This window comes from Siphateles boraxobius, unplaced genomic scaffold, assembly GCF_051911475.1.
Source record: "Siphateles boraxobius isolate OS27281-9 unplaced genomic scaffold, OSU_SipBor_1 6, whole genome shotgun sequence".
NCBI lineage: Eukaryota > Metazoa > Chordata > Actinopteri > Cypriniformes > Leuciscidae > Siphateles > Siphateles boraxobius.
Window position 1 is genome coordinate 20,779,717 of NW_027509186.1, and position 24,654 is coordinate 20,804,370.

The 24,654-nt window shown below is 37.5% G+C and overlaps 1 protein-coding gene across 1 annotated transcript; it reads left to right on the forward strand.

The window, feature by feature from the left end:
• Positions 1-596: 596 nt before the first annotated feature.
• cuedc1b (CUE domain containing 1b) lies at positions 597-23,831 on the forward strand. Its single transcript, XM_077208100.1, has 11 exons — positions 597-876; positions 11,418-12,041; positions 13,691-13,818; positions 14,159-14,285; positions 17,894-18,113; positions 18,448-18,516; positions 19,407-19,496; positions 19,614-19,707; positions 20,033-20,091; positions 21,067-21,136; positions 21,334-23,831. Coding segments are annotated over exons 2-11 (1,155 nt in total). The 5' UTR covers positions 597-876; positions 11,418-11,744; the 3' UTR covers positions 21,335-23,831.
• Positions 23,832-24,654: the final 823 nt, after the last annotated feature.

Sequence of the window (24,654 nt, forward strand, 5' to 3'; positions counted from 1 at the left end):
TAAATTTATATATAAATAATTAAACGTATGCATAATAATTTAATGATATGCATTTGAAAACTGAACACCTAAGTACAAAGAAATTAAAACACATTATTGTGTATATATATATATATATATATATATATATATATATATGCATATACTGTGTGTGTGTGTGTGTGTGTGTGTGTGTGTGTGTGTGTGTGTGTGTGTGTGTGTGTGTGTGTGTGTGTGTGTGTGTGTGTGTGTGTGTGTGTGTGTGTGTGTGTGTGTGTGTGTGTGTGTGTGTGTGTGTGTGTGTGTGTGTGTGTGTTACATTTACAAAATATATTTCTATTCATTTTTCAAACAGGTATGCATGTAACTCGTGTAAGTACGGGTAATTAAAACATTACAAAATATGTGGACTTAATTGTATTACTTTTAATGTAAACTTAGTTATTCCTACTTTATTCATATTCTTCTTTAGAAATACATAATTACCTTCATGCTCATTTTTTCAAACATTTCCCAGCCGTCTTGATGTTTTTTTGGGGCGGTTTTTTAACATTTGGGCTCCGCTGGTGTAATTCCGCTCCCTTTCCACTAGGCGGCCGTGTGGCTCTTTGTTCCCCCACACACTGATTCTGGCTGTGACAGATTTTTTACCATCTCTTTGATTCATCCCCATACACAACAACACACTGCTAGTTCCCTTTCTGTGGGATTTCAGGCGCTAAGGCATGAGCACGCCGACCGGTACCGAATCGGTGTCGATGGAGATGATGCATGCCGATGTGAATAGTCTTATAAATCCAGCGAAAATGAGCAAATAGTGTTTATATTTATGATAAAAGCGGAAAACAGGACGGATTGGGATCGTGCACTGGGGCAGTCTGCTTCTGTTCACCAAGAGTAAGTAGCTTTGTTTTTTACACTAGCTTGCGTTAACATTCTACTCTGCGAATTTCACATTATGTTCGCGTTACATAGCATGTAAGTTATGTAGTTACTGCGCAGATAAAATCGCTATGTCTATGTTTTATGGTTGTTTTACACGTCTTTGTTTAGAGTAACTATGTCTGTTTGGTTGTTGTTTTTGAGGAGGGTTGCGAACTGCTTCGGCCTCAAGTCTTATTTACACTTAAATAGTATGTGTTTATTTATATGTGAAGGGGGGTTTTGCTGTACGCGTGTTAAAAATGAAAGTCAGAGAAGTCCATATCTTGGATCTGGACAGCGCTGTCCTTCTGCCATCAATCTGATTGGTTGTGTTTTAAAAGCTGTCTGCCTAAACAGTCTGTTTGTGCATCATAGAGTTCGAATGGAATTTGTTGGTCTGCATTGGTGCGTTCGATAGCGATGTCTAAGTCATGAACGAATCGTTATTTTGAATCGGATCTTTTAAGTGAATCGCTTAAAAATGTTTGCAAAACTCTCAACAATTCGCTTTTAATCGAAGAGAATCGATTTGAGATGTTATTGAGTCATCGACTCTTCTGGACCATGTCCGATTCCTGTTTAACCAATTCATGAACCAAAAAAAAAAGTTTTTTTTTTACTTCCTAATGTTTTGGATTAAAACGTGAAAACCAACTCTGTCCATTATTTTTTTTAATATATTTAGATTTTTTTAATTTGCTGAATCATGGCTGAATCGAACTGTACGGACACATTCCGTTACAATAAATGCTGTTATTAAATATATGAAACAGTCATTTATTTATAATACGAAATAAACATCGATTTAATAATAAAAAAGAATATTCCTTGAAAATGGTATGAGCATGAAATCCTGAATCGTTTAACCAGTTCATTGAAACGAGCTATTAGAAGGAACCGATTTACGGAAATCTGGTGGCCTGGGCACAATTTGCAGCTTCACATTGAATATTTGGGCGTCATATGTCTGTTATATCACGCCCAAATATTTTATGACGCCTTTCAGCTCCCCTCCTTATTGGCAATATCAGCACTCACTAATATTGCCTACATTCATTAAAAAGTTTGTTTAATTATTAATGCGTTTTTTGTCAGCATGTGAATAGTTGCAGTCAGAGAATTTGGTCAGACTTCTGGGAATTAAGTGCAGGCAGAGCAGTCAGTATTGCTTTGGGACATATTCAGAGAGATTTATTCCTAAATGTTTTTAGTCCCAAAAATAGCACATCACTGTCTAATGTGTTTAAGCCTCTGTATTTTTTAAATATGACCCTAGAACAACAAACTCCCAAGCCTCTTTTTGAATTGGAGTTATAGTAAACAATTATCATAAACAGATTAATTTTGATAAACTGTACATACAAATATTAATAAATAGCCTAAGCACTATTGGTTTTTGTATAGTTATTAAAGCTGACGAGGAACGTTTAAAACTCTATGGTTGTATTCTCTTGGATTCGGGCAGCATGTTTGAATCAAAAACATTGGAAATCAAAAGCAAAACCATACAGCGTGACCAATGCAGTCTAATTTCCAAACAAATTACTTTTTTTTTTTAAAGATGTTACCACCAGTTTGAATCAGTCTGTAGAATTTTGCAACATCTTATTCACTTCCTGAGCTGCAAGTTATCTTTATTTTCATGTTCATATTCAATCAAAGCACTCACCTTGCTCTGCTCTTCCAGCTAATTAGGTGCCAAGACCTGTGTATCTATAGTCAAAAAATGCAAAAAACAAAAAAGGAGATTAAAAACCAATACAAATGTTTTGGCTGTCTGCCTTCATCAGTGACTACGTTTACATGCAGCCAATAACCCGTTCAAAACCGGAATATTAGCAATAACCCGGTCGCGCACGGCCATGTAAACACCGGCAAAAACCCGAATATGCTCATATCCCGGATTTTAAAAACCCGGATATGATTCCTGGGGTACCCCTTTTCCAACCCGAATTTCTGGTCATGTAAACGCGTATCGGCATATCCCCAAAGTGATTTGCGTTCTGCGCATGTTCTATTCGCAAGGAATCTTGGTCTTTTGAGTAGAGGAACTTCTCGGCGCATACAAAAACCCACGTGCAGTATACCGGAAGTAAACATGGAAAGACGCAGCACAGCATACTTTTGGAGCGAGGTCAGTAGGCTACCAGCACCAAAGCGCAAACAAAGGCGATCGCGATCTGCCCCGAACACATGGTCTGTCTGAATACTTGATTCTGATTGGTTTGGAAGGTGTGCAATAAAAACGTTGAATGCACAGGTAGTTCCAAGTCAGTTACGTTCTATATTATCTCTGTGTCTGATTCAAAGTGGGCAGAGTGCTAAATCTTAACAGGCCGTGACTGACGAAAATAACCGTAATTTGTACCCTTCTGGTCATATGATGCGCTGCAAACATCAGTTACAACTGGCAATGCTGGCAAATACCATGGTATACGCGCAATAATCAGCATCATTACTCCAGTCTTCTGTTACATTATCCTTCAGAAATCATTATGCTAATTTGCTACACAAGAAACATTTCTTTAACATTTTAACATTTACATATCAATGTTAAAAACAGTTGTGCTGCTTAATATATATATATATTTTGCGGAAACGGTGATACTTTTTTTCAGGATACCTTAATTGATAGAAAGTTCAACAGAACAGCATTTATTTGAAATAGACATCCTTTGTAACAAATGTCCAATAATGTTTTTGCTATCACTTTTGTTTAATTTAATGCATCCCTTCTGAAAAAATCTTCAGATTGGAACGTTTGGCTAAAAGGTGCAAATGTGCTTTCAGACACTGTCTTTAGCAAATGTTTTGTGTGTTGGGCTCCCAGGGGACAATGGCAGACTTTTGTTCCTTATGTGTCAGATGGCCCAAAAAAAGGTCTGTTAAGATCATCTTTAATGGGTTTATGACGTGAGCCTCAACAGATGCACTCGGTTCGGGGGGTTAATGTTAATGTTTAAGAGAAGTAGAATGCATTAGAAACAAGATCATAAAGATGTGCAACAATCCTGGACTTGTTATGAAACAAATATATTTTGAATTGTTGGCTTAAAAAAACATTTGTACACCTATTAAATTATTAGTAAAGTACTTTCAAAAAAAGATCCTCCAGCAGTGTGACAGGAGACATGCTGGGGTTGTCATAGTCAAGTCAGCCTTTTTCTTTCCTCCTTCCTGTTTCAGAAAGTCCTCTTCCCTCATGTTGACTATGGCTTTGGAACCAGGTCAGAGGAAAGGAGGAAGAAAGGAGAGGAGGAGGGGATTGTCAAGCCCTTATGCGATTTGGTTCAGTGCCTGCCTGACTGATTTCTGCTCATTCATCTGACCTAGAGACACAAAAAAAAGTGCTTTTCCACAAAAATACTGCAGATATAAACTTCACACACAAGCCTTTTCGAGTTTGCTTCCAGAATGAACGCAAAAACAGTGATGAATCAAACCGAACTGTTTTGTGTCTCTATTCAAGTGATTTTGCCTATGAATGGCTTTGTGGCATCTATCCAGTCAGTGATGCATAGACGCACATCCCATTACAGATAGCAGTGAGTTACTCCCTTTCAACCATTAATTATTCTACTTTTGCAGACTTCACACGTCCTTCATTCAGAAACACATATGAGCAGAAACAGCCAGACATCGCAGACGGCGTAATTGATTGTGCCTCTTGTCTAATGTCTGTTTTGCACTTGCCAAGGTGTTGGAGCTGACTGACTCACTCAGCTCGTGGAGGCTTTCCAGTTTCTCCCCCCTTGGGTCCTTTCTGTTCATCTGTTTACTGAACAACCATATTTTTGCTTTTGACTGCTACATTTGCCTTTTTTGATTCAGAATAAAATCACCAGACCTAATATTGTCATTGTCTATTTGTTAACTTAATTTTTGTCTGTTTATGCCAGATTGATTATGCACCCGACAGAGCAACCGTTGTCTTTAATCTGTGTTTGACAGTTTGAAGCCAGGCTGTGTTGAAGGAACGTAACGCCCTGATATTTGAGCATCCAGATTTAGCATTCTTTTGATCATGCTACGCACTGCTCGGAAAAGATTTTCTGTCAACAAGCCTGTGTTTTTTCCCTTCCTCTCTTCGCTCTTGGTGAAAGAGAGTTTCTCTCACTTCTTTTTTCCCCCTGGTTTGTTGCTGTTATCTTTTTTAACTTGTACTGATGTTGCTAGATAGTTTCCAATCCGAAAAGTGGCGCAGTGGTTTAACACTGTCTGCTAAGATGGCGTTTGGATCTTCAGCATTTATGAGCAGGTTTAAACCATAGCTGCTCTCACACACAACTCTTATATTAAGGCACTTTGACGTTATTAGAGCTTTGTTAAATAGTGATCACAGCACACACTTGAGGAATCATTACATGAAAGCTCGCCTGCCAATAATGCTTTTTATGTTCCTTTGAAGTCCTTCAGTCTCACAGCATTTGGAGGTCTGTCAGATTTACTGTTATTAATGCACAGTGAAACTTATTTTAGATAAACGCCCTATAGACAAAGCCTGTGAAAACACAACCTGCAGGCTTTAATTGGCCTTTATCGGCTGTCAAAACAAGCTGAGTGCAACCAATTTGGTGCCCACAATCAGTTACTGTAGAAAGGCGATGGTGCACTTATGTGGGTCTACACCCAAAATGTTTTTTATGCTTCCTTGACTTTTCATTAGCAATATTTCCATTCACTTAGTTTTATGCGGATTTTGCATAAAAAACGTTGGATGAAAATGCCAAGATACGCATAAAAAATGAATGCACTCAATTGAGGTGAATACTTTTTTTATCCGATAAGAAGACATGCGCATAAACTACGATGGAAACACATTTACAGAATAAATCCCTCAATGCGCAACAAAAAAAAGTCATGTGCCTTTGGTCGAAATTTTGGTCTCCCCTCGTGAGGGTATCGCACAGTTGAAGCAGAGCTACGAACCGATTGCCCTAAACTCAATGTTTTTTCTCTCACTGTGCCTGTGCGAAAACAGAAGTTAAACCATTTCATCTTTAATGCAGCAAGAAAGAAAACGAAGAGTGAGATCTTTAAGCTCTGTAGCTATCAAACTAGCCGCAATTTAGCAAACTGTTGCTTACCTCCAGTTTGTGTTGTTCATTGCTGTAAGGGCATGCATGATTGTTCCCTTTTCTTTTCTTTTTTTTTTTTACAGTTTTTGATATCAGTAAGTTTATCATTTTTATTTGCATCTCAACTGAAATCTTTGCTTTTCTGTTAAATTGGCATTATAATGAGACAAATTGTGTAATATTAAGTACACTTATTTATACAATCTTAGCCTGGATGTATACACTATGTGTAAATCCATTCCTCTGATTTGTGCAGATTCTGTCCACAGAATTTGTACGCTCAAACACTTAAAAATATACTTTAACTGCAGGTCTACCAATTATGATGCCTCTTAACTACAAGCATGCCTTCTGTTATCAAGCATAGATTGGTGTTAAGTATTGAAAACTCTTTTGTTTCGTGTCCCCCATCAAGATCTACCCACTTTAATCCATCTCTGTCTAAACGATGAGACTGAACAGAGTTAAATAATGCATGTGAAGGTGGACATCTAAATCCATGTATCCTCAGAGCAGTTGATGTTCTTCAGGCTTTTCTAAATGGAGTTTTTAAAGCACTGTAGCATCTGGATGTCCACTGGACTGCAGCCAGCTTGCAGACAGGATATGATGTGTTTCTTTTCCCATAATTCACATCATGTGTTGGATCTGGAAACCGTCTGTGCACCGAGTTATTGACTAACCTGGATGAGTTTGCTAAATCCTTGGTTCAAGAGTTGATGACTGCTGTGGTTTTATTCTGTGTCAAGGAATCTGTACTAGATTTCTTTTCAGATCCACTTCCATTGATCTATCAGATTATAACTAGGTGCTGGGTGTTATATTGAATTTTTCAATATATTCAATAATATATTGCTGCAGATAATAAATTAAGTTCCATTATATGTATTGTGTGGATTTTTAAATCTGTTACATGTTTTTATGGCTTGCCTTGTATCTTTTTTTCTGGCGAATATGATAGCGTAGCGTTATGTTGAGATAGTTTAACCATCTTTGATTTAAATCTTAGTAACAAAGATGCCAATAGAGTTGTGAAGTTTAACTTATTTCCTTGAATCAGTTCTTTTGAAACACTTATTTCATGACTTATTTGAATCATCAGTGAAAACATTTTCAACTGTGGTAATTTGCATGCTTCAAACGTTTTAGGACCAAAAATATGTAGGTACATATTGCTGTTTATTATGTATTTTTATCTTTGTGCAGTTAAATACAAATTGTTAAATATTATTCTCATGTTCACTGTTTTTATTTTATTTTTGTTAAATTTTTTTTAAACATTAAATCTATTTGACAGCAACAAAGAGTTTAATGTTTTTGTGTGTATGTATAATTATGTATATAACAAAACAAACTTTAAATAAACTCTTTGCTGCTGTCAAATAGTTTTCACTGCAATTAGAAACATTTAACCGTATAATAGTTAGAAAATACACTTTTAGTTAAATTTCATGGTCATAAAACACAGCTTGGCTACTGGGTCTGTATATAGATCCTACTCAAAACCCATTCTATATTTAGATTGCCTTTTGGAATATTTCAGTATGGAATTCTTTCTGCATTATTTCAACTCCCATCAGGGATCCTTAGAGACAGGAAATTGGGAACAGGATGCTCCATAACAAAGCCTTTAGAAGTACCAGAAACTTGTAGCATAGTTAGTGCAAAGACTATAGCCTATTCAATAAAGTAAAATGAACGTTAACAAATCAGAAGTGCCAAAGATTTAGTAAACTACTGTTCACAATGCAGGTCTGTAAATCTCTGAAGCTTTATGCAATTAATGTAAAAAGAGCTGTAGTCAATATAGATGAGCTTATCGTCAGCTGAAATTCTAAACATCTTACTTTCCACTATCCCTTCCTGCTTGAGACTCTCACTTCCTGTTGTGAAGTACCCATCTGACACATCACTAACACCCGATATCAAAGAGCTTTGAACTGGAATTGAACACAGCCTAGATGACTTGCAGTGCACATAGGCTTTATGCGTGCACTCAGAGTTGGCACGGACTGCACAGAGCCAAGGCCATGCATTCCACTGAGCTATTTTTTACATGATTATGATCTGCAACCGAGAACCTTCTATATTTACTAATGGGAGCCAGAGCTCGATTTTGCTCCTCCAGAAAACCAACTCACTGTCTCCACTGGCAATGTCATGACAAAAAAATTCTGAGCAAATGTAGGCTAAGCCAGTCATGCTAAATGTGTTTCAGAAATCTGTTCTTTTTCCTGCTTAGGAATTGTCTAGTGGGATGATTTACAAACAAGCAAAGGTTATGGAACTTTGGGCAGTTTGTCTTTTTACTAGGCAATAAGTAACTAAAAAAAAAAAAAAAATTCTAGGAAAGTCCTTTGACCACAATCCACTTTACTACATGCTTTACAGCCTTTACGTCGCTGAACGAAAAATGTTCTGCATGCTTAACATTACAAAATGTTACAAAACATATTGAATCTCACTGTTATAAATTATATAAACAGTTATTATAAATATATAAACAGTTCACAAGTTTGGGGTCAGTAAGATTTTTTTTTTTTTTTTAGGGATGCAGGATATATTGGCCAGCATATCTATATTGGCCGATATATGTTAATTTTCAACGTTATCGTTATCGGCCTGATAAGAAAAATTGGCCGATATTAAAGTAGATAATGTGTTATTTCTTTCAGCTAAGACACTTCAGATGCGCACTGTTCACCATGATGGTTTTGAATTGCTAGAAATATAATTGGAATCACTTCAAAAAAGGAAAATACAGTTCAGTGCAACATGTGCAGTGCAAGTCTGTCATATACATAAAATTATAATGAGAACTTTATAATTGTGTGCTTGGAACATGGCTTTAAATGGTGAGACTTTTGTTTTTCTAACCAGGTTCTCAAAAATGATTGAAAATGAAAATTTGATTTTAGATATATCGTCCTATATATCTGTTATTGGCTTCCAAATCTAAAAAATGAACATACAGTAGTATCGGGCAAAAATGTATCCCAAAAATCTTATGCTCACCCAGGCAGCATTTATTTTTATTTTTTAAAGTAGTTAAACAACAGTAATATTGTGAAATATTATTAAAAGTAAATGTTTTATTTATATATATTAAAATGTAGTTTATTCCTGTGATGGCAAAGCTGTTACTCCATTTTTCTATGTAACGTGATCTTTCCGAAATCATTCTAATGTGCATATTTGATGCTCATGTAGCACTGTTTGCATGTTAGCATGTTTGAGAAATTTCAATACAGCACTGCCTCGAAAGCACTATAGTAAACTGTTAAATAATTATCCTAGGCTGAGGATTTTCCAGAAGTCGCAGTTCTTCTTGGCTAATTTTTCAAAGTTGCCAATACTACTAGCCAAGTAGGTCATACTCTTAGAAAACCACTCTTGTTTCTGTGACCTTTCTTGTTGTGCGTCGTCAAGGCATCGCAGCGTCTAAGCCGAATGAGTAAGTAGATGCAAAACAGGCACTGAGTTCAGTAGGGAACTATGACAATACCTTTTCATTCGAAACACAATCCTCAAGCCACTGAAACTGGCCACGAGAGGAATTTTTCCTCGATCACTAAACCGTGCTCCCCACTCTCTTGACGGCATCCCTGCGGGCATGCATACGCTTTCATGTCAGTGTACGGCGAAGCATCCTGTTTACATCACAAAATGTCTCCATGCCAACGAGAGGCTGGTGAGGGGTGCTGGGTCCTGGCAGTGCCCTGTGGGCTTGGCTCGGGCTCGGCTGTGTGTATTGTTTCAGTGAAGCAGGGATTTCTCTGCCCTGCACTGAGAGGAGAGAGGAAAGGGAGTGCGGAAATGGGGCAAGGCATATGAGATCCCAGAACATCACAGCAAAGTTGTAGCCATGCTCTGCAGACTTGTGCATTTTTAGCATTCTTGTTTCACATTTGAACAGAAAGCAGGTGGTTTGGACAACTAGATGTCGAGAGGACTGGGCCCTGAGAGTGGTCAGGATTTGCTTTTAGTAGTCTGAAGGTAAAGCCATGCACTTGCATCTAAAATTATGTTGTGAGCTTGGCAATAGTAGATTTTGCTGTTTGTCACTAGAACTGATTGGTGTATGACCTAAAGAGAACACACTGAAAAAATAGGTTTATTTAAACCTGAAAATAAACAATGTTTTAGGATTATAAAATTAGACATTTATAAATTGATACATTAAATATTGTATTTAAATATGATATATGTTTTATGTATATTTAGCATATAAAAAAGTGTGTATATATATATATATATATATATATCATTTTTTTATATTGCAAATTTGCACAAAAAAAAGTTACAGTATCTAGCTGGCTAACATAAAGAATGTTTTGCACTGAAGAATGTATTCCAGCATACTTACTACCATTTAAAAGTTTCGGGTTAATAAGATTTTTTTTAAAGAATTTTGAATAGTACTTTTATTCACCAATGATACATTAAATCGATCAAAAGTGCCAATAAATACTTTTACATTGTACATTTCAAATAGATGGTGTTCTGATCATCATAAAAATCCTGAAAAAGTAAGTATCATGATTCCCTCAAAAATATTAAGCAGCACCACTATTTTCAACATTAATAATAATAAATGTTTCTTGAGCACCAAATCATCCTATTAGAATGATTTCTGAAGGCTCATGTGACACTGAAGACTGGAATAATGATGCTGAAAATTCAGCTTTGCATCACCATAATTAATGACATTTTAAAATATATTCAAAGAAAAAATGGTTAATTTTAAATTGCAATAACATGTCACAATATTACTGTTTTTCCTGTATTTTTGATCAAACTTTTTAACAAAAGTGTACATTGTGCTTGCTTGTGAATTTATAGCCATCTTGAATTTGCATTTATTTCCAGCTATTATTCCAAATAAAAATATTTTTTATAGTTAATAATAATAATAAAATAAAGTTATATAAAATAAAATACATTTGTGGTGGGGCCAGTGAAAATGTTGGTAAGTACAAATCTGAACTATTGACGTTAATGTTCAGATTTCAACTCTTCAAAAATCTTTCTTAATCGTGAATTTAGTGTAATAATTTCCATATATAGTATTTGGATACCCTCCCTGTCATCTAGCTTCTGTTTTCTCACCCATTTATTTATTTCCTACCCTAGAATTCGGCTCTACTCACCAGCTTTGTTTTTGTTTTGTTTTACTTCCTTCTCTTTCGTCTACTTATTTCTGCCAGTGTCATTATGTCTGCGGATGTCATTATATCTGTCTCTCAGGGATAGATGGCTTTGTAGCAACGTGTGTGGACTAAATACAGGGTGGTTAGTCTCCAGAGTGAGCCAATGAGAAGCATGAATTTCCGACCATTAACTGGTTGATGTTTGGCAGTCGAAGGTTTTTATAATGAACTGTTTCGTTTCAAACCCTGTCTTGTTTAACTGCATGTCTCTGTATTTGTTTTTTAGTTTGAGCCGAACTAATGGGGAGATCACACAGTCGGACACAAAGCTAGAACGCTCAAGACCAGATCATCTACTTCCTTCGTGCCAGGGACTCCACACTGTTGTGTTGGATGCAGCTTAATAAGCAGAAGAAGAGAAAGAAAGGATTTCTCTCACTCCAGCGGACTAGATTGATTTCGGTATGATGAAAAAGTGAACTTGAATAGGTAACCAAAAAACAAAACACTTGAGACGGACCTAGAACTTTTGTGGGGGACATCGGGCTGAAGTGAACGCCATCGTTTCCTACGTGGCAACGTTGGTCAGGTAAGGAAACGGGGATCCTGTAGGATGACCAGCCTTTTCCGACGTAGCAGCAGTAATGGAGGGTCTAGGGGTGGCGGAGGCTCAGATGCAGGCGAGCTCAACAACTCCAGGCCTAACCGGCAAGTTCGACGGCTTGAGTTCAACCAGGCCATGGAGGACTTTAAAACCATGTTCCCTAGCATGGACTATGAGGTGATTGAGTGCGTCCTGCGCTCCAACAATGGGGCTGTGGATGCCACCATCGACCAGCTTCTGCAGATGAGCATCGACGGGCAAGGCTCAGATGACAGTTCGGATTCAGATGACAGCATCCCACCAGAGGTCAGTGTCTTTTAAATTACCTATATTCCCCATATGATTGCATTTCTTCAGAGGAAGACAAAAGCAGTGCTCAACGCAATGGATTTTTTCTGCAGGCCTGGTCAGGCCAGTGGTTTAAATTTGGAAGTGCCCTGCACCACAACAAAAAATAAAATAAAATAATAATTTTTTTCATTGTCTCATGTAACGTTGTAATAAATACAGTTATGGCTCCAACATTTTAGACACCAGTGAAATGTAACAATTCTCGATTCTAATTTTAATATTTCTAATTTAAAAAACTACTTGCCTAACTAATGTACATGTCAAACATTATTAAAGACAAGTAAACAGTCAGTAATAAAATAAGAACAAATAAAGAAATTAGCAATAGCACAAATAGATGCATTTAAAATGAACAGTGCTTTTAGTTTTTCAGGTAGGTCCAACAGTGACAATTTTGTGAACTGTCCCAAGTGTCTTTCACACTGGCCCCTGAAAAGTGACATAAATTAAAAGCGGTGCATTTAGCTTGTGCACTTTGCTGAATCTGTAGCAAACTATGTTTTTTGTCGCATTCTTCACACATTATTTTAAGCGGGGTGTAATAATCCATACGTTTCTTACCCACAGTCCTCTTACACCTGACTTCTCTGATGTGAAACTGTGTCAGGACTGGGCCTGGAGACGGATCTGAGACACATTACGGTGTATCTGTCTGTTTCTCCATCTGCTTCATGGCCCAGTGGAGAAGCTCTGCCATTAGACTTCGATGCGATCCTAAGTGAAGCATAAACTGCAGTGCATTTTGTTTACACGTTCTGCCACGTTTCTGTGTGTAGCTGCTTTTAAGAACATTCCCCACTGGTGTATTTTTTTCTCTTGCATTATTTATAATCTTCTGTTTATATGGGGATGTGTTGGAACAGTATGTGCATGTGCTTTACTGCACAGGCTGTTTGTATGAATATCACAGCAAACATTGACCTGAAATGCAAAAAAAAAAAAGTTGTAGGTCAATTTTCTTTCACTAGGTCACACCAATATCAGTATATATATCAATATCATACTATATAGCCTTCATTTAATTACATTTATTTTTTAAATTTAATTATCAATTTAATTTGATATTAAATTTCATTATTATCCAATTAAATTTAAAAAATGGCTTGGAGCTTTTAAATAAAAACACTACTTTTTTATTTATCTATATTTTTATTTTAGCAACAGTTGAATGTGTGAGCAGTGTCTACATGCGCAGTAATTAATATTCTGTTTGCTGTGATTTTCACACAAACAACATATGCAGTGCAGCACATTGATTAATTAAAAAAAACAAAAAAAAACATTTTATTTATCATTAGATTGTGTAAAAAAGATCTTTTAGTACCATTTAGGATTGTCATAATACCAAAATTTCACATTTTTAAATTATATTTTTATTTTTAAATTTAATATAAATATTGGCTTAATTAAAAATAATGGCCTGTATTGTTCAAGCAAAGAATAGTCGAGTTTTATTTAATTATCAACTTTTTTGACCACATTTTTTGACATTCCTTTTACCTCGTTTTAACCGATACTAAATAATGAATGATTCTGTGCATTAGAAAAATCATTTATTTTTTGTTGCTGCTAATTGCCTTTGTTTTCTCTTGTGCTTTTATCAGATTCTTGAGCGGACCCTCGAGCCAGACAGCTCAGATGAAGAGCCGCCCCCTGTCTACTCACCACCAACATACGACATGCACATATATGACAGGAAGTACCCTGATGCTCCTCCTGTTCCTCCACCCAGGTTATAAACATTTTTGAGAACAATTAAAAAAAATGATTGAAACATCATCAGTCTTGGAAATAGGGTCACCATAGGTCTTTGTTCATTTTAGGCACGGTTTTCTAAATTGATGCCCCCTGGTGTTCATGGACCATAGTGCAATTTCTGTTTAGCCTTTTGTTTGTGGTTTAATATCCATTCCAAATATGCATGTAATTCCATTTCTCCACAGATGTAATACTTATTAATTCACAAATTTTTAATGGGCCAGACACATTGCAGGAGCTATAATTGAATTATTAGTCTGTTGTGAGCATTGTGAGTATTGAAACAAGTGTCACTGGGCTCTGTTATCTTTCAGATTCGAGGCCCAGCCTCCCCCTGGACATAGGCAAGTCCAAGGTTACAAAAACTGGAACCCACCGTTACTTGGCAATCTGCCTGATGACTTCCTGCGAATTCTGCCCCAACAATTGGACAGTATACAGGTGAGCATTTGTCATGTGATGCAATAATGTTTCAAAGTTTGCGGTCAATAAGAAATGCATTTTATTCAGTAAGGATGTGTTCAATTGATCAAAAGTGACCATAAAGACATAATGTTATAAAATAATTATATTTCAAAATAAGTGCTGCTCATTTGAACTTTATATTCATCAGAGAATCCTTCAAAAAAAAAGTATTTTCCACAAAATATTAGGCAGCACAACTGTTTTCAACATTCATAATAATAAGAAATGTTTCTTTTGCATCAAATCAGCATATTGGAATGATTTCTGATGTATCATGTGACACTGACGAGGAGTAAGGATGCTGAAAAATCAGCTTTGCATCACATGAATAAATTCGAATATTATAATAAAATGGAATAATCGGATTTTAAATAATAGAAAATAGTTATTTTAAATTGTAAGTACTTGAATACACCTTGTGGTGCAACCTGGACACATCGTCAGTGATACTCCCGGGGTCATAGGGTGTTTCGGGTCTTACATCAGACACCCTCACCCGGGCGACCCAGCCGGGGGTGATCAAGCCCCAACTTGTGTCCAGGTAGCGCTCTACGCCACGCGTCCCCCCTCCTTAACCAGAGCCACCGTGCTGCCTTTTCAGCGGCTTCCAGGATGTTCTTGATGGCTCTTTGCCTGTGCAGTCCGCAAATCCCTAAGAGTCCCAGGACCCGGTGTAGAGACTGGCCTGCGAAGCCCCTACAGCCCACTTCAACAGGCTCACAGCGGGCCTTCCACCCATTCCTCCGACACTCCGCTACCAGATCAGCGTACTTGGCCCTCTTTCTTTCCTGGGCTTCCTCCATTCTATCTTCCCAGGGGACCGTAAGTTCCAGTAACACCACCTGCTTACTTGCTGCGGACATCAAGACCATGTCCGGTCGTAGTGATGTAACTGCAATGGTTTCTGGGAACCTCAATTGAGTCCCCAGGTCCACCAGGAGGTGCCAGTCTCTTGCTGTTGCGAGGACGCCCCCTTGGGTCTTTCTAGGGGGCTGAGGCTTCTCTCCTGCTCGAACAAAGGCAATTGCAGACTTGGTTGGATGATGCTGCTTGCTAATGCTAATGCCAGTGCTGATGGCGTCTGCTACTGCCTTCAGGATCTGGTCATGGCGCTAACGATAACGCCCATCTCCCAAGGCTTCTGAGCAGCAGCTGAGGATATGCTCTAATGATCCCCTTTTCTGGCAGAGTTGGCAAGCAGGTGAGTCCACCAGGCCCCAGGTGAACAGGTTGGCAGGGCTAGGAAGGACATCATACACTGACTGGACCAAGAACTTGAAATGGTGTGGTTCCGCCTTCCAGAGTTCTGCGCATAGTGATCTTACGGCCAGCTGTTTGCTCCCACTTTGTCCAGGCCCCCTGCTTGGACATGCCCACCACTCTGCTGAAGCGAGCTTCCTCAACCTCGGCTCGTACCTCCTCCTGGATAAGCTTCCGCTTCTCCTTTCCTCTGGCTTTGCTGTAGCATGGCTTGGGATTGCTACCAAGCCCGGCCCGCCCAGTAGCCACCGTACCCACCAGGGTGCTATGCCGCAGCCTTGCCTCCGCCCGTTCCACTGCATGCTGGACGCGCCACTTCCTTCCTGTTCTGACCTCTACCCCTGCTGAAGAGACCTTGGTGTCAACTGAGTCTCGGTAGAGCAGGACTTCTCTGGCTCGGGTGACCTTGAACTCCTCTGCCAGACTGCTAAAGGGAAGCTGTAGCTTGGTGTTATGGCCAAAGAAAGCAACGCTGCTTAGGCTCCGTGGCAGGCCCAGCCACCTGCGCAGAAATCGGCTGACCTTCCGCTCAAAGCCCTCCACGGTGGTAATTGGGACTTCGTATATCAGCAGTGGCCAGAGGAGACGAGGGAGGATGCCATGTTGGTAGATCCAGGCCTTAAACCTACCAGGAAGCCCTGACTTATCCACTGCCGAGAGCCATGTGTCGAAGTCATCGCTGGTTCCCTTCCGTGCGGCGGTGTCCTTCAGGTTGTGAGTGAAGAGCTTGCCCAGCTATAATCTTTCTAAATATAACAGAAAAGTAGAGTTCACACCACAACTATAATGATAAAGACACAGAGAAATTGTATCATTGGAATCATTTTCAGAAGGTTTTTTCCCAGCTAATTAATGATAAAAACACACATTTAGAATAAACAGAACGATATCATCTGCTGGTGTGGATCCTAATATAGTTATAGTTATCTGTATAGTTATCGTTCTTGGTGTGAATGGCCCTTAAGTTAGAGACATTGGAAAACATTTAAATAATCTTACTTAACTTAAACTTTTGAACGGTAATGTATCGTAGACTGAACTAGAGTATCACACTGCCTTTAACACTTTTCCTTTTTGTTTAAGGGTTAAAGCACTGTATTCTCAGATTCATAGAAGTCTGTATTCTCAGTTATCTAGCACAAACTCTGATTCCAGGCAGTTTTCTTTTTTCTTCAAGTGCCCTCTGGGTTTGATGCACAAAAACCTTGAATTTTTGGCCTTTTGATTATCCTCCAGCTCTTTTGCTATTCAACAATATTAAAAAAAAAAATAGTTCAGGCTTGGTCATTAAAACGTGCTATTGCAATGCAGAAGTGCCGGAGGGAAGCCATTGTGTAGTTTCTTTAAGCTCTTATGCCATATCATGCTCTCTGAATGGCTAGATTAACTATAATGGTGTCCTTGATCCATTGTACATATACAGTTGTCCTGCATATGATTAATGTTCAAACATCAAGCAATGTATTTGATATCCACTATGACAGCATGACATTCTCGTGTTATTAAAGTTCACACTTAAACAGTGTGTGTTTTTAGTAGAGTGAATTCTCTTTTAACACGTCTGGGTCATATTTCATCTAAAAATAAACAGCAATATAGGAATAACAAAACAGCCTGTTTTTAGGCATATTTTCCTCCCTTTAACAATTCTCACTCACATTGCCATATGAAAATTGTTATTTAATTTATAAAGAATTTCTTCATCCAAACGTATATAAAATTACTTTTATTGTGTAATAAGACCAATAAAAAGTTAAATATGGTAATGTAAAATTTTGTGGAAAATGTGCTTATGATAATAATTGAAACGATGCAAAAAATTTGAATATAGTTGAAAAATAGGCTTTATTTACTATCTGCAAAACCATTTTTCTTAGGATTTGAAGTTGATATTATTCTTATATATCCTTGTTACAGTGTAATTATACATTTGAATACTGAGTAAATTAACTACATAACTACATGTACGTACTATAGGGTTAGGGTTTGTTTTATGGTTAGTTGCATGTAATTCTACACAATTTATAGTTATCACGATAGTAACTACATTTAACACATAAGTAACAACAAGGACACTAAAATAAAGTGTTACCAAATATTTTTATATGTTTGATGGAGAACTGGAATTTTTTCTTAAACTGATATTAAAATTTTAACCTAGTAACAATTCTCTTTAGATGTTTTCAGAAACTGTTTATGTAAAAAATTTCACTACAGAGAATTGGACTAAAACAACCCTGTTTTAAAGTTTGCCCGTTCTTCTGGATTTTAATGAAAGCGAGTCTGATTTTCTTACATATTCCGTACCCTTCAATAATCTGCAGGGCTCTCAGAGTAGCATCTCCATGCCCTCTTCCTCCTCCTCCTCAGTACCCCAGAAGGACTCAACTGTGGCGGCCGCCACAGGAACAGGTGGAGCTTCAGAGCAGGAACGCAAACTGAAGCAATATTTGGAGGATGAGCGTATCGCTCTCTTCCTGCAGAACGAGGAGTTCATGAAAGAGCTGCAGAGGAACCGAGAGTTCCTCGTTGCGTTGGAAAGAGGTAGGAAGACACTCGCCCACACACTAAATGGGACAATGAGCAGTTTCTGGCATACTCCACTTCCCTTCCTTTCACAGTTCCACCTACACAAATCCTAAAGAGTAAATTCTTATGTAAATGAACATTGATGGTTTTGGTTTTTCTCCAAGGCCATTAGCTGTGTCTATTCCTCACAGCAAGATTTTGTTATGCTTTGTCATACACATTTTGCGCTTTTCCACACAAATTGTTTGATATATCTTGAGACTATGAGCGGTCCTCGTTGGAGGACTTCATATCCTTGTTGAATGCAGAATGTCAAAGACTTCCATAACACATGCCTTCTATGTTTTAGATCGATTAAAATACGAGTCAAAGAAATCCAAATCCAGTCATTCATCAGCTAGCATGGAGAACTCCACAGGTAGATATCATTCACTTGAATTGTGTTTGTGCATTTTTGCATGTGTGAGCATGTACGTCACGCTGTGTCTGTGTGTTTAAGCATAAAGGCCCTGATATGCTCACAGCAAAGGTCTTTAATGTTCTTCGCTTAGGGCTAAATAAAGTTTTAAAAATACCTTTGCAGTGGTATACTGTTAGCAAACATCCCGACACCACCAAAGCTGTTTGAATATGTAAATATGTTCTGAGTCGTGTCCTCTCAATAACAAAAAAAAACACCCAAAAAAATGACAGTGGTGAGAAAACAGCAGTTAAGAAAATATCTGATCATATAGATATGGATGTGGATATGTTTGCATGAGCTCTGCAATTCAATACGCTACATTTATTTAGCACTTTATATACAAATTGCTTTAAAGCAAGCAGCTTAACGGTATTAAACATGAAAAAACAGTGACTCTGTCAGATTTTCTATTATAAAGCCACTCAATAGTTGGCTCTCTCATGTTTTTACTCGTGGACGTCTGACCTTGACGGACTGAACCGAAGAAATTAACCAAAGAAGATTTCCACACAGAAGGCGGCGGCGCCACAGACCACACCTACCTATTATGTAATCGCCACCGACCAATGGTAGTTTGAGGTGTTTACAATGGTAGTTTGAGATGTTTACTAGACAAAGGGGGAACTTTTCACTTTGAAGTTCGCTTTTGCAAGCTGTTTCAAACTCCAGAAACGAACTTCATTTTGACGTGATTTAGGCCTCTCAATTTCGCCTGAAGTATATTTCACATTTATTCACAGTTATTCATAATAAAGGGTAGAAAGTGTCAAATTAAAAATGTAACCCATTTTGCAACATTTTTGTTGTAGACATCAAGATGCTTTACTTTTTTCCCTGAAACACAGGTGACCACTATGCTTCCGGATCTGTAGAGGCATGCACAGCAGTCTCAGATGACGCTCTGTTCAGAGACAAGTTAAAGCACATGGGGAAATGTAAGGGTCTTGCCTAAAACACCCCAGTTCACCTGAAAATAATTGTTTATTAAAGATTTTACTTGTTGGATGTTAACATTTCTGTTGAATTGTAACATTCTGCCTTCTCTTCTGCAGCAACTAGGAAGAAGCTGTTTGAAATCGCCAGAGGGTTCTCAGAGAAGACGAAGCGGAGGAAGTCTAAAAGAAGAACTTTGCTACGGCATCATTCGTATCCATCAAAATGTGCCAGAACCACTTTAGCTTAAATCAAAACAGTAGGAGTGTAAAAAATAAAATACTATGTGAACCAGAATACTTTTAGAGCAAGCATGAAATAGAAAATAGGACAAAAATGAGGAAACTAGAGGAGTATGTTTAGAGATATAGACTGAGTTATGATGCTGTGTTTTTAATGTTGAACTCAGTGGCTCCCCTGTTTTGTGTTCAGCGAATTCCCCAACAAATGCTATTTATGGTTCTTGGCAAAGTAACTTCGGTTCAGTTCAGTTGAGTACATTTAGTGTCGACTGTTTACTTTGACTGCGCTTTCGCAGATTGGGCACAGCCAACTCCACTGCCAACCTCCTTGACGATGTGGAAGGAAACCCATGTGGTAAGACTTTCTCCCCAATTTTCCAAGCCATTTTTTCGTAATATCTGATTTACTCTTCCCGCCATTGATTGAATTTTCTGGCAATCTATGTTTTCACTGTTATACGGTAGAAGGCGCTATTACCCATCTTTTGAAATAGTACAGAATCTCCGGATCAAAACAGGCAAAAAGAAGTACTGTAGAAACAAGAGATAGAAGCATTGCTTATGCACATGTTGTAGTCTTTAAAATAAACACGGTTTTCTCATATTTTTGTTCAAATTGTTACTTTTTTATGTAACAAATTAGCTCAAGGGAAATATGAATAATTACAACTCATTATAATTAATTATGAATATTTGGATCAGTTGATAGGATTAACTTGATGTAGCAGAATTAATACCACAATAAATTAACTCATACATGAATACAGTTTAGCAATGGAAAGAGAGCTGAAGCAGAATACAGGAAAGCGAGAAGTTATAGCATTGTTTGAAAATCAGCAAATCAAAAGCTTTGAGCAAACCATCAGTTTCTAGTCTAACACACCCTTCTTTAAAGGGGGTAGGGAATAGGGATACTTAATGTATCAAATAATTAGTCTTGATGAGAGAGATCCAGTTGGAGTCAGAGGATCTTTGGTGAATGAAAAGACAAGCTTAGGGCTCCTTTGAAGACTTCTAGCTCAGCATCATCTTCACATCAGAATTTTCCAGAATCCCTGTGATCTTTTGATCATTCATATTTTAATGTGTGAAGATGTCACATCCTCTGGAGGTGTGTGAGCCATCTATCTATCTATCTATCTATCTATCTATCTATCTATCTATCTATCTATCTATCTATCTATCTATCTATCATATATCTATCATATATCTATTGTCTGTCTGTCTTTAATTTAAGATCTGAATGAGGCCATATTGTGAATTCAGTTAATTGTACAGTTCTTCTTTGGACTACATTTTTAATTTGCGATGCGGGGATGTGTCTTTCTAGATGAAGAAAGTCAGCTCAGACGATTGGCTGCACAGGAAGAGGAGGAGCCACGTAAGGAACCACTATCATGGTGAGTGGCTCATACAGTGAGATTCTTCACTTTCCTTTTGTGTCCTTTTTTGTATTTTCTAAACCCAACTACAGGGCTGTCAGTGCTACTGATTAATCATCTCAGAGATGATATTCAAATTTGTTCCGCTAGTATAATAATCCTGCAACTGACATAGATATTGAGTAGTAACTAACTTCTTGCCAATTTCATTCCAGATCCCCTCCTCTGTGCTCTTGGGAAATTAGGATTTCCATGGTGACCTTAGAATGACCCATGGCTGATAGCTCCTTATCTCAGCGGCTCCATTGCAGGCAATCCCAGACTCGAGAGGAACAGCCCAGGCTGGACTGTATGATCATTTTGTAGCAGCGTTTTGCAAGCCTAAGATTATTGTTACCTACATTTGATAACTATTATAATTATTGTATTGTAACTGTTTGTTAATATTTGGTTCATATGTAAAACTCAACAGCTATAGTACTGATTTCCTATGTATTTTTCTTTTTTTATCTCTAATCATCTGAAAAGAAATTCCCTTTTTTGTTTGTTTAAAAATATTAGTTACCTGAGGAGTTTCTTTCCCCATTTAAGTTTGATTTGACACTATTAGAAAAGAGGCTTATATTTGATTTATTACTGTCCAGAAGTGACACAACTAACTGCCAGTTGTTTCAGCGCATTAGTATATAACTATTTCTTTATTTTCAATGAACCCTGCCACTCTCAGTCTAATCTGCACATTAAACATCAACAGCATTTTCTCAAAGAATGTACCCAGACTGTCACGTTTATTACTCAAAGGGTTTGGGTTTTCTTAGGGGTTTGTTTTCTCCTTTCTTAATCATTGCTTAAGGAAAAAAACATTATTCAGGTCTCCATTTAGTGTGGTGTGATTTTAGGGTGCTGAATAGTCCATTTCCATGGCCTGTTTTTAACTTTTTCATACAATTAAATCAAAACAGAGTTCATTCAGACGAGTTGACCTTTCTTAAGTGGTCTCCGGCCAAGAAAGGCAATGCACACTGTCAATGCCAAAATTCGATTTGAGTAATTTTTACAGAAAAAGAGAAAGGCGAATTGCAGATCAACCAAAAAGTTGGCCTGCTTCTCATGTTTGCACTGCCATATCTGTTTTATAAAATATTTGAATGCTTTTTTTTCAACTATTTCTTTGTGAAAAGTGATTCGATTTGTTTGTTTGAGCCGGTATAGTTGCCATCTGAACATCTGTTTTTTTTGTAGTTTTTTTTTAACAGAACAAGCGGAGAACATTTTTAATGATTCTGTCTTTGAACCAACCAAAACGCTGCTGTGTGCTTTGCTTTTTCTTGCAAATCACACTGAATGATTTAACCTAACGCTGTGCTTCCAGTAGGTCATGTGACTATGTCATAAGGTCAGAGGTCTAACTGTGATCCACCAATAAGAATGTGTGCCATTATGTTCCTTTTAGTGTTGTGCATCCCAGTATTGATTCAGTGTAACGTTGCCTATTGGAGGACACTGTGTGGCATTTATGATGTTTGTTTGTGTTTTATGTATGTCAGATTGTCCAACTGGTAAATCTGGTAGTTTGAAACCACATAGTCACAGTATTATATGTGCCGAAGCACACTTTTTGGATTCCACCTTGGTACTGATACACTTCAAGCTCCTGAAATGGCTATTGAAACTTGCTCATTTTGTTTGAAGGGCATTATGTATAGTATATGAAGTCATGATCATGTTCATGTCACATATGTGATTATATGATTTTTTGCCATTACTACAGATTATATAGGTATCCATAGGCATCCTCAATGACGTATATTTCACATACAGTAATTATGTTCTGTGAAGTATAATAGACTTTATGAAATATGTGCGAGTGTCATGCATATTTGCATGATGTTTTTTTTTTAGATCTTTATGGATGGCACAGAGCAACAATTCAGTAATAAGTTAAAATGATGTGCATTGAAAGAACAAAGGTTTTGTAAGAGCAAAACCTTTTTGAGAGTAGCAACGCGTACCGCAGAGCCCACGTTCAAAACGTTGTCGTCTGCGATTTAGGGCATGACTGTATGATAATTTCCCTTCCATCCTGCTTTTTAACATATTTTATCCTCTCAGGGAACTTGCTCTCATTTCACTTTCTGCTAAAAGCACAACTAAAACTGAAAACTTCATAGCGCAGATGCTTCATTGATATGCAAGGTAGCGCCGTCTGTTTACTCTTCATGAGGTTGATATGAACAATTCAAGGACTGTGTGGATGATCTGCTACGGTATTTAGCCAAGTTCTTTTCTTGATCACGTGTCCTTGCGTGTTTACCAGAAATGTTTTCAAGGTCTACTTCTTCATTTTCTGTCTTTATATGGGAGAGATAGAGGAAGATGTGTTCTGTGAGTGTCTTGTGCGAGCCACGTGATTTTAAGTGGCTCTTAACAATTAGTGGAATGTAATATTTATAATGTATTAGAAGGAAACAACTGTACATAGTAATTGGCAATTTTTTAACGTAAAATATTTGATCTTGCAATTATTTTTTTCTGTCCCCTTTCTTTCGAAGAATATTATTCTCACCAAATTAAGTTGACTCTTCCTCTATTTGTCCAAAATAAATGTGATTGTCCCGCATCACATCATTCACTCAAGACTATTTCAAGTTCTGGACTTTTCTTGCAATCCAGATGTTTATTAGCTATTGGAATAAATAATAAAATTGTTGTACTCTGTATGATTATGTCCCCCCCCCCCCCCCCCCCCCCCAAAAAAAGTCAAGTATTCAACAAAGATTCTAGGTTAGGTACAGGAGGAGGTGGTGTCAATAGAAAATGTAAACGATAAATTGAAAGAAGAAAAAACATATGTTAAATGTTGGTGTCTTTATAACTTGCAGACAAAGTGTAAAAAAAAAATTTAAACATTGTGTGTATGTGTGTGTGTGTTGTGTGTTAAAAGCTTAAAACCCGGTTCTATATAACTGCATCCAGTAGAGGGCAGTACACAGTCCCTTATCGTGAGTTTGTTTTTCCTCTTTACTGCATTTTTAGGTTTAATTTACATACATTTTTCATTAAAATTATTTACCATTCTTGGTTTATTACTTATGGCAGACCACCCAGTTAGATGACCTTCCCTTGACCAACTTTCTGTGAACTGATATTTCTTGGAATTACTAGGCAGAGCCCTATCCAACAACTCCACGGTCACGGCTCCATCAGTTATCAACCAAAGAAAAAAGAAAAACATTCCGCAATCAAGCATCAAGTGAGCTAACATGGCAGGAAAAACAAAGATAAAACAAACTTCCTGTATCTAACACACTCATCTGTTTGACACACTAAGTTAACCCTTAAAGGAATAGTTCACTTAAAATTAAAATTCTGTCATAATTTACTCACCCTCAAGTTGTTTCAAACATGTATGAATTTCTTTCTTCTTTTGAACACAAAGGAAGATATTTTGAAGAATGTCGGTAACCAAACAGTTATAGTATTTACAGATATAGTCTATATTGACTTCCATAGTATTTTTTTTTCCTACTATTGAA

What these genes read in the sequence shown, in the direction of transcription:
- cuedc1b (XM_077208100.1), top strand. Translation starts at nt 11,745, where the DNA reads ATGACCAGCCTTTTCCGACGTAGCAGCAGTAATGGAGGGTCTAGGGGT. An exon ending in CCTCCTGTTCCTCCACCCAG is followed by an intron (nt 13,819 to 14,158) that starts GTTATAAACATT and finishes GTTATCTTTCAG; the next exon opens with ATTCGAGGCCCAGCCTCCCC. An exon ending in TGTGGAAGGAAACCCATGTG is followed by an intron (nt 20,092 to 21,066) that starts GTAAGACTTTCT and finishes GTGTCTTTCTAG; the next exon opens with ATGAAGAAAGTCAGCTCAGA.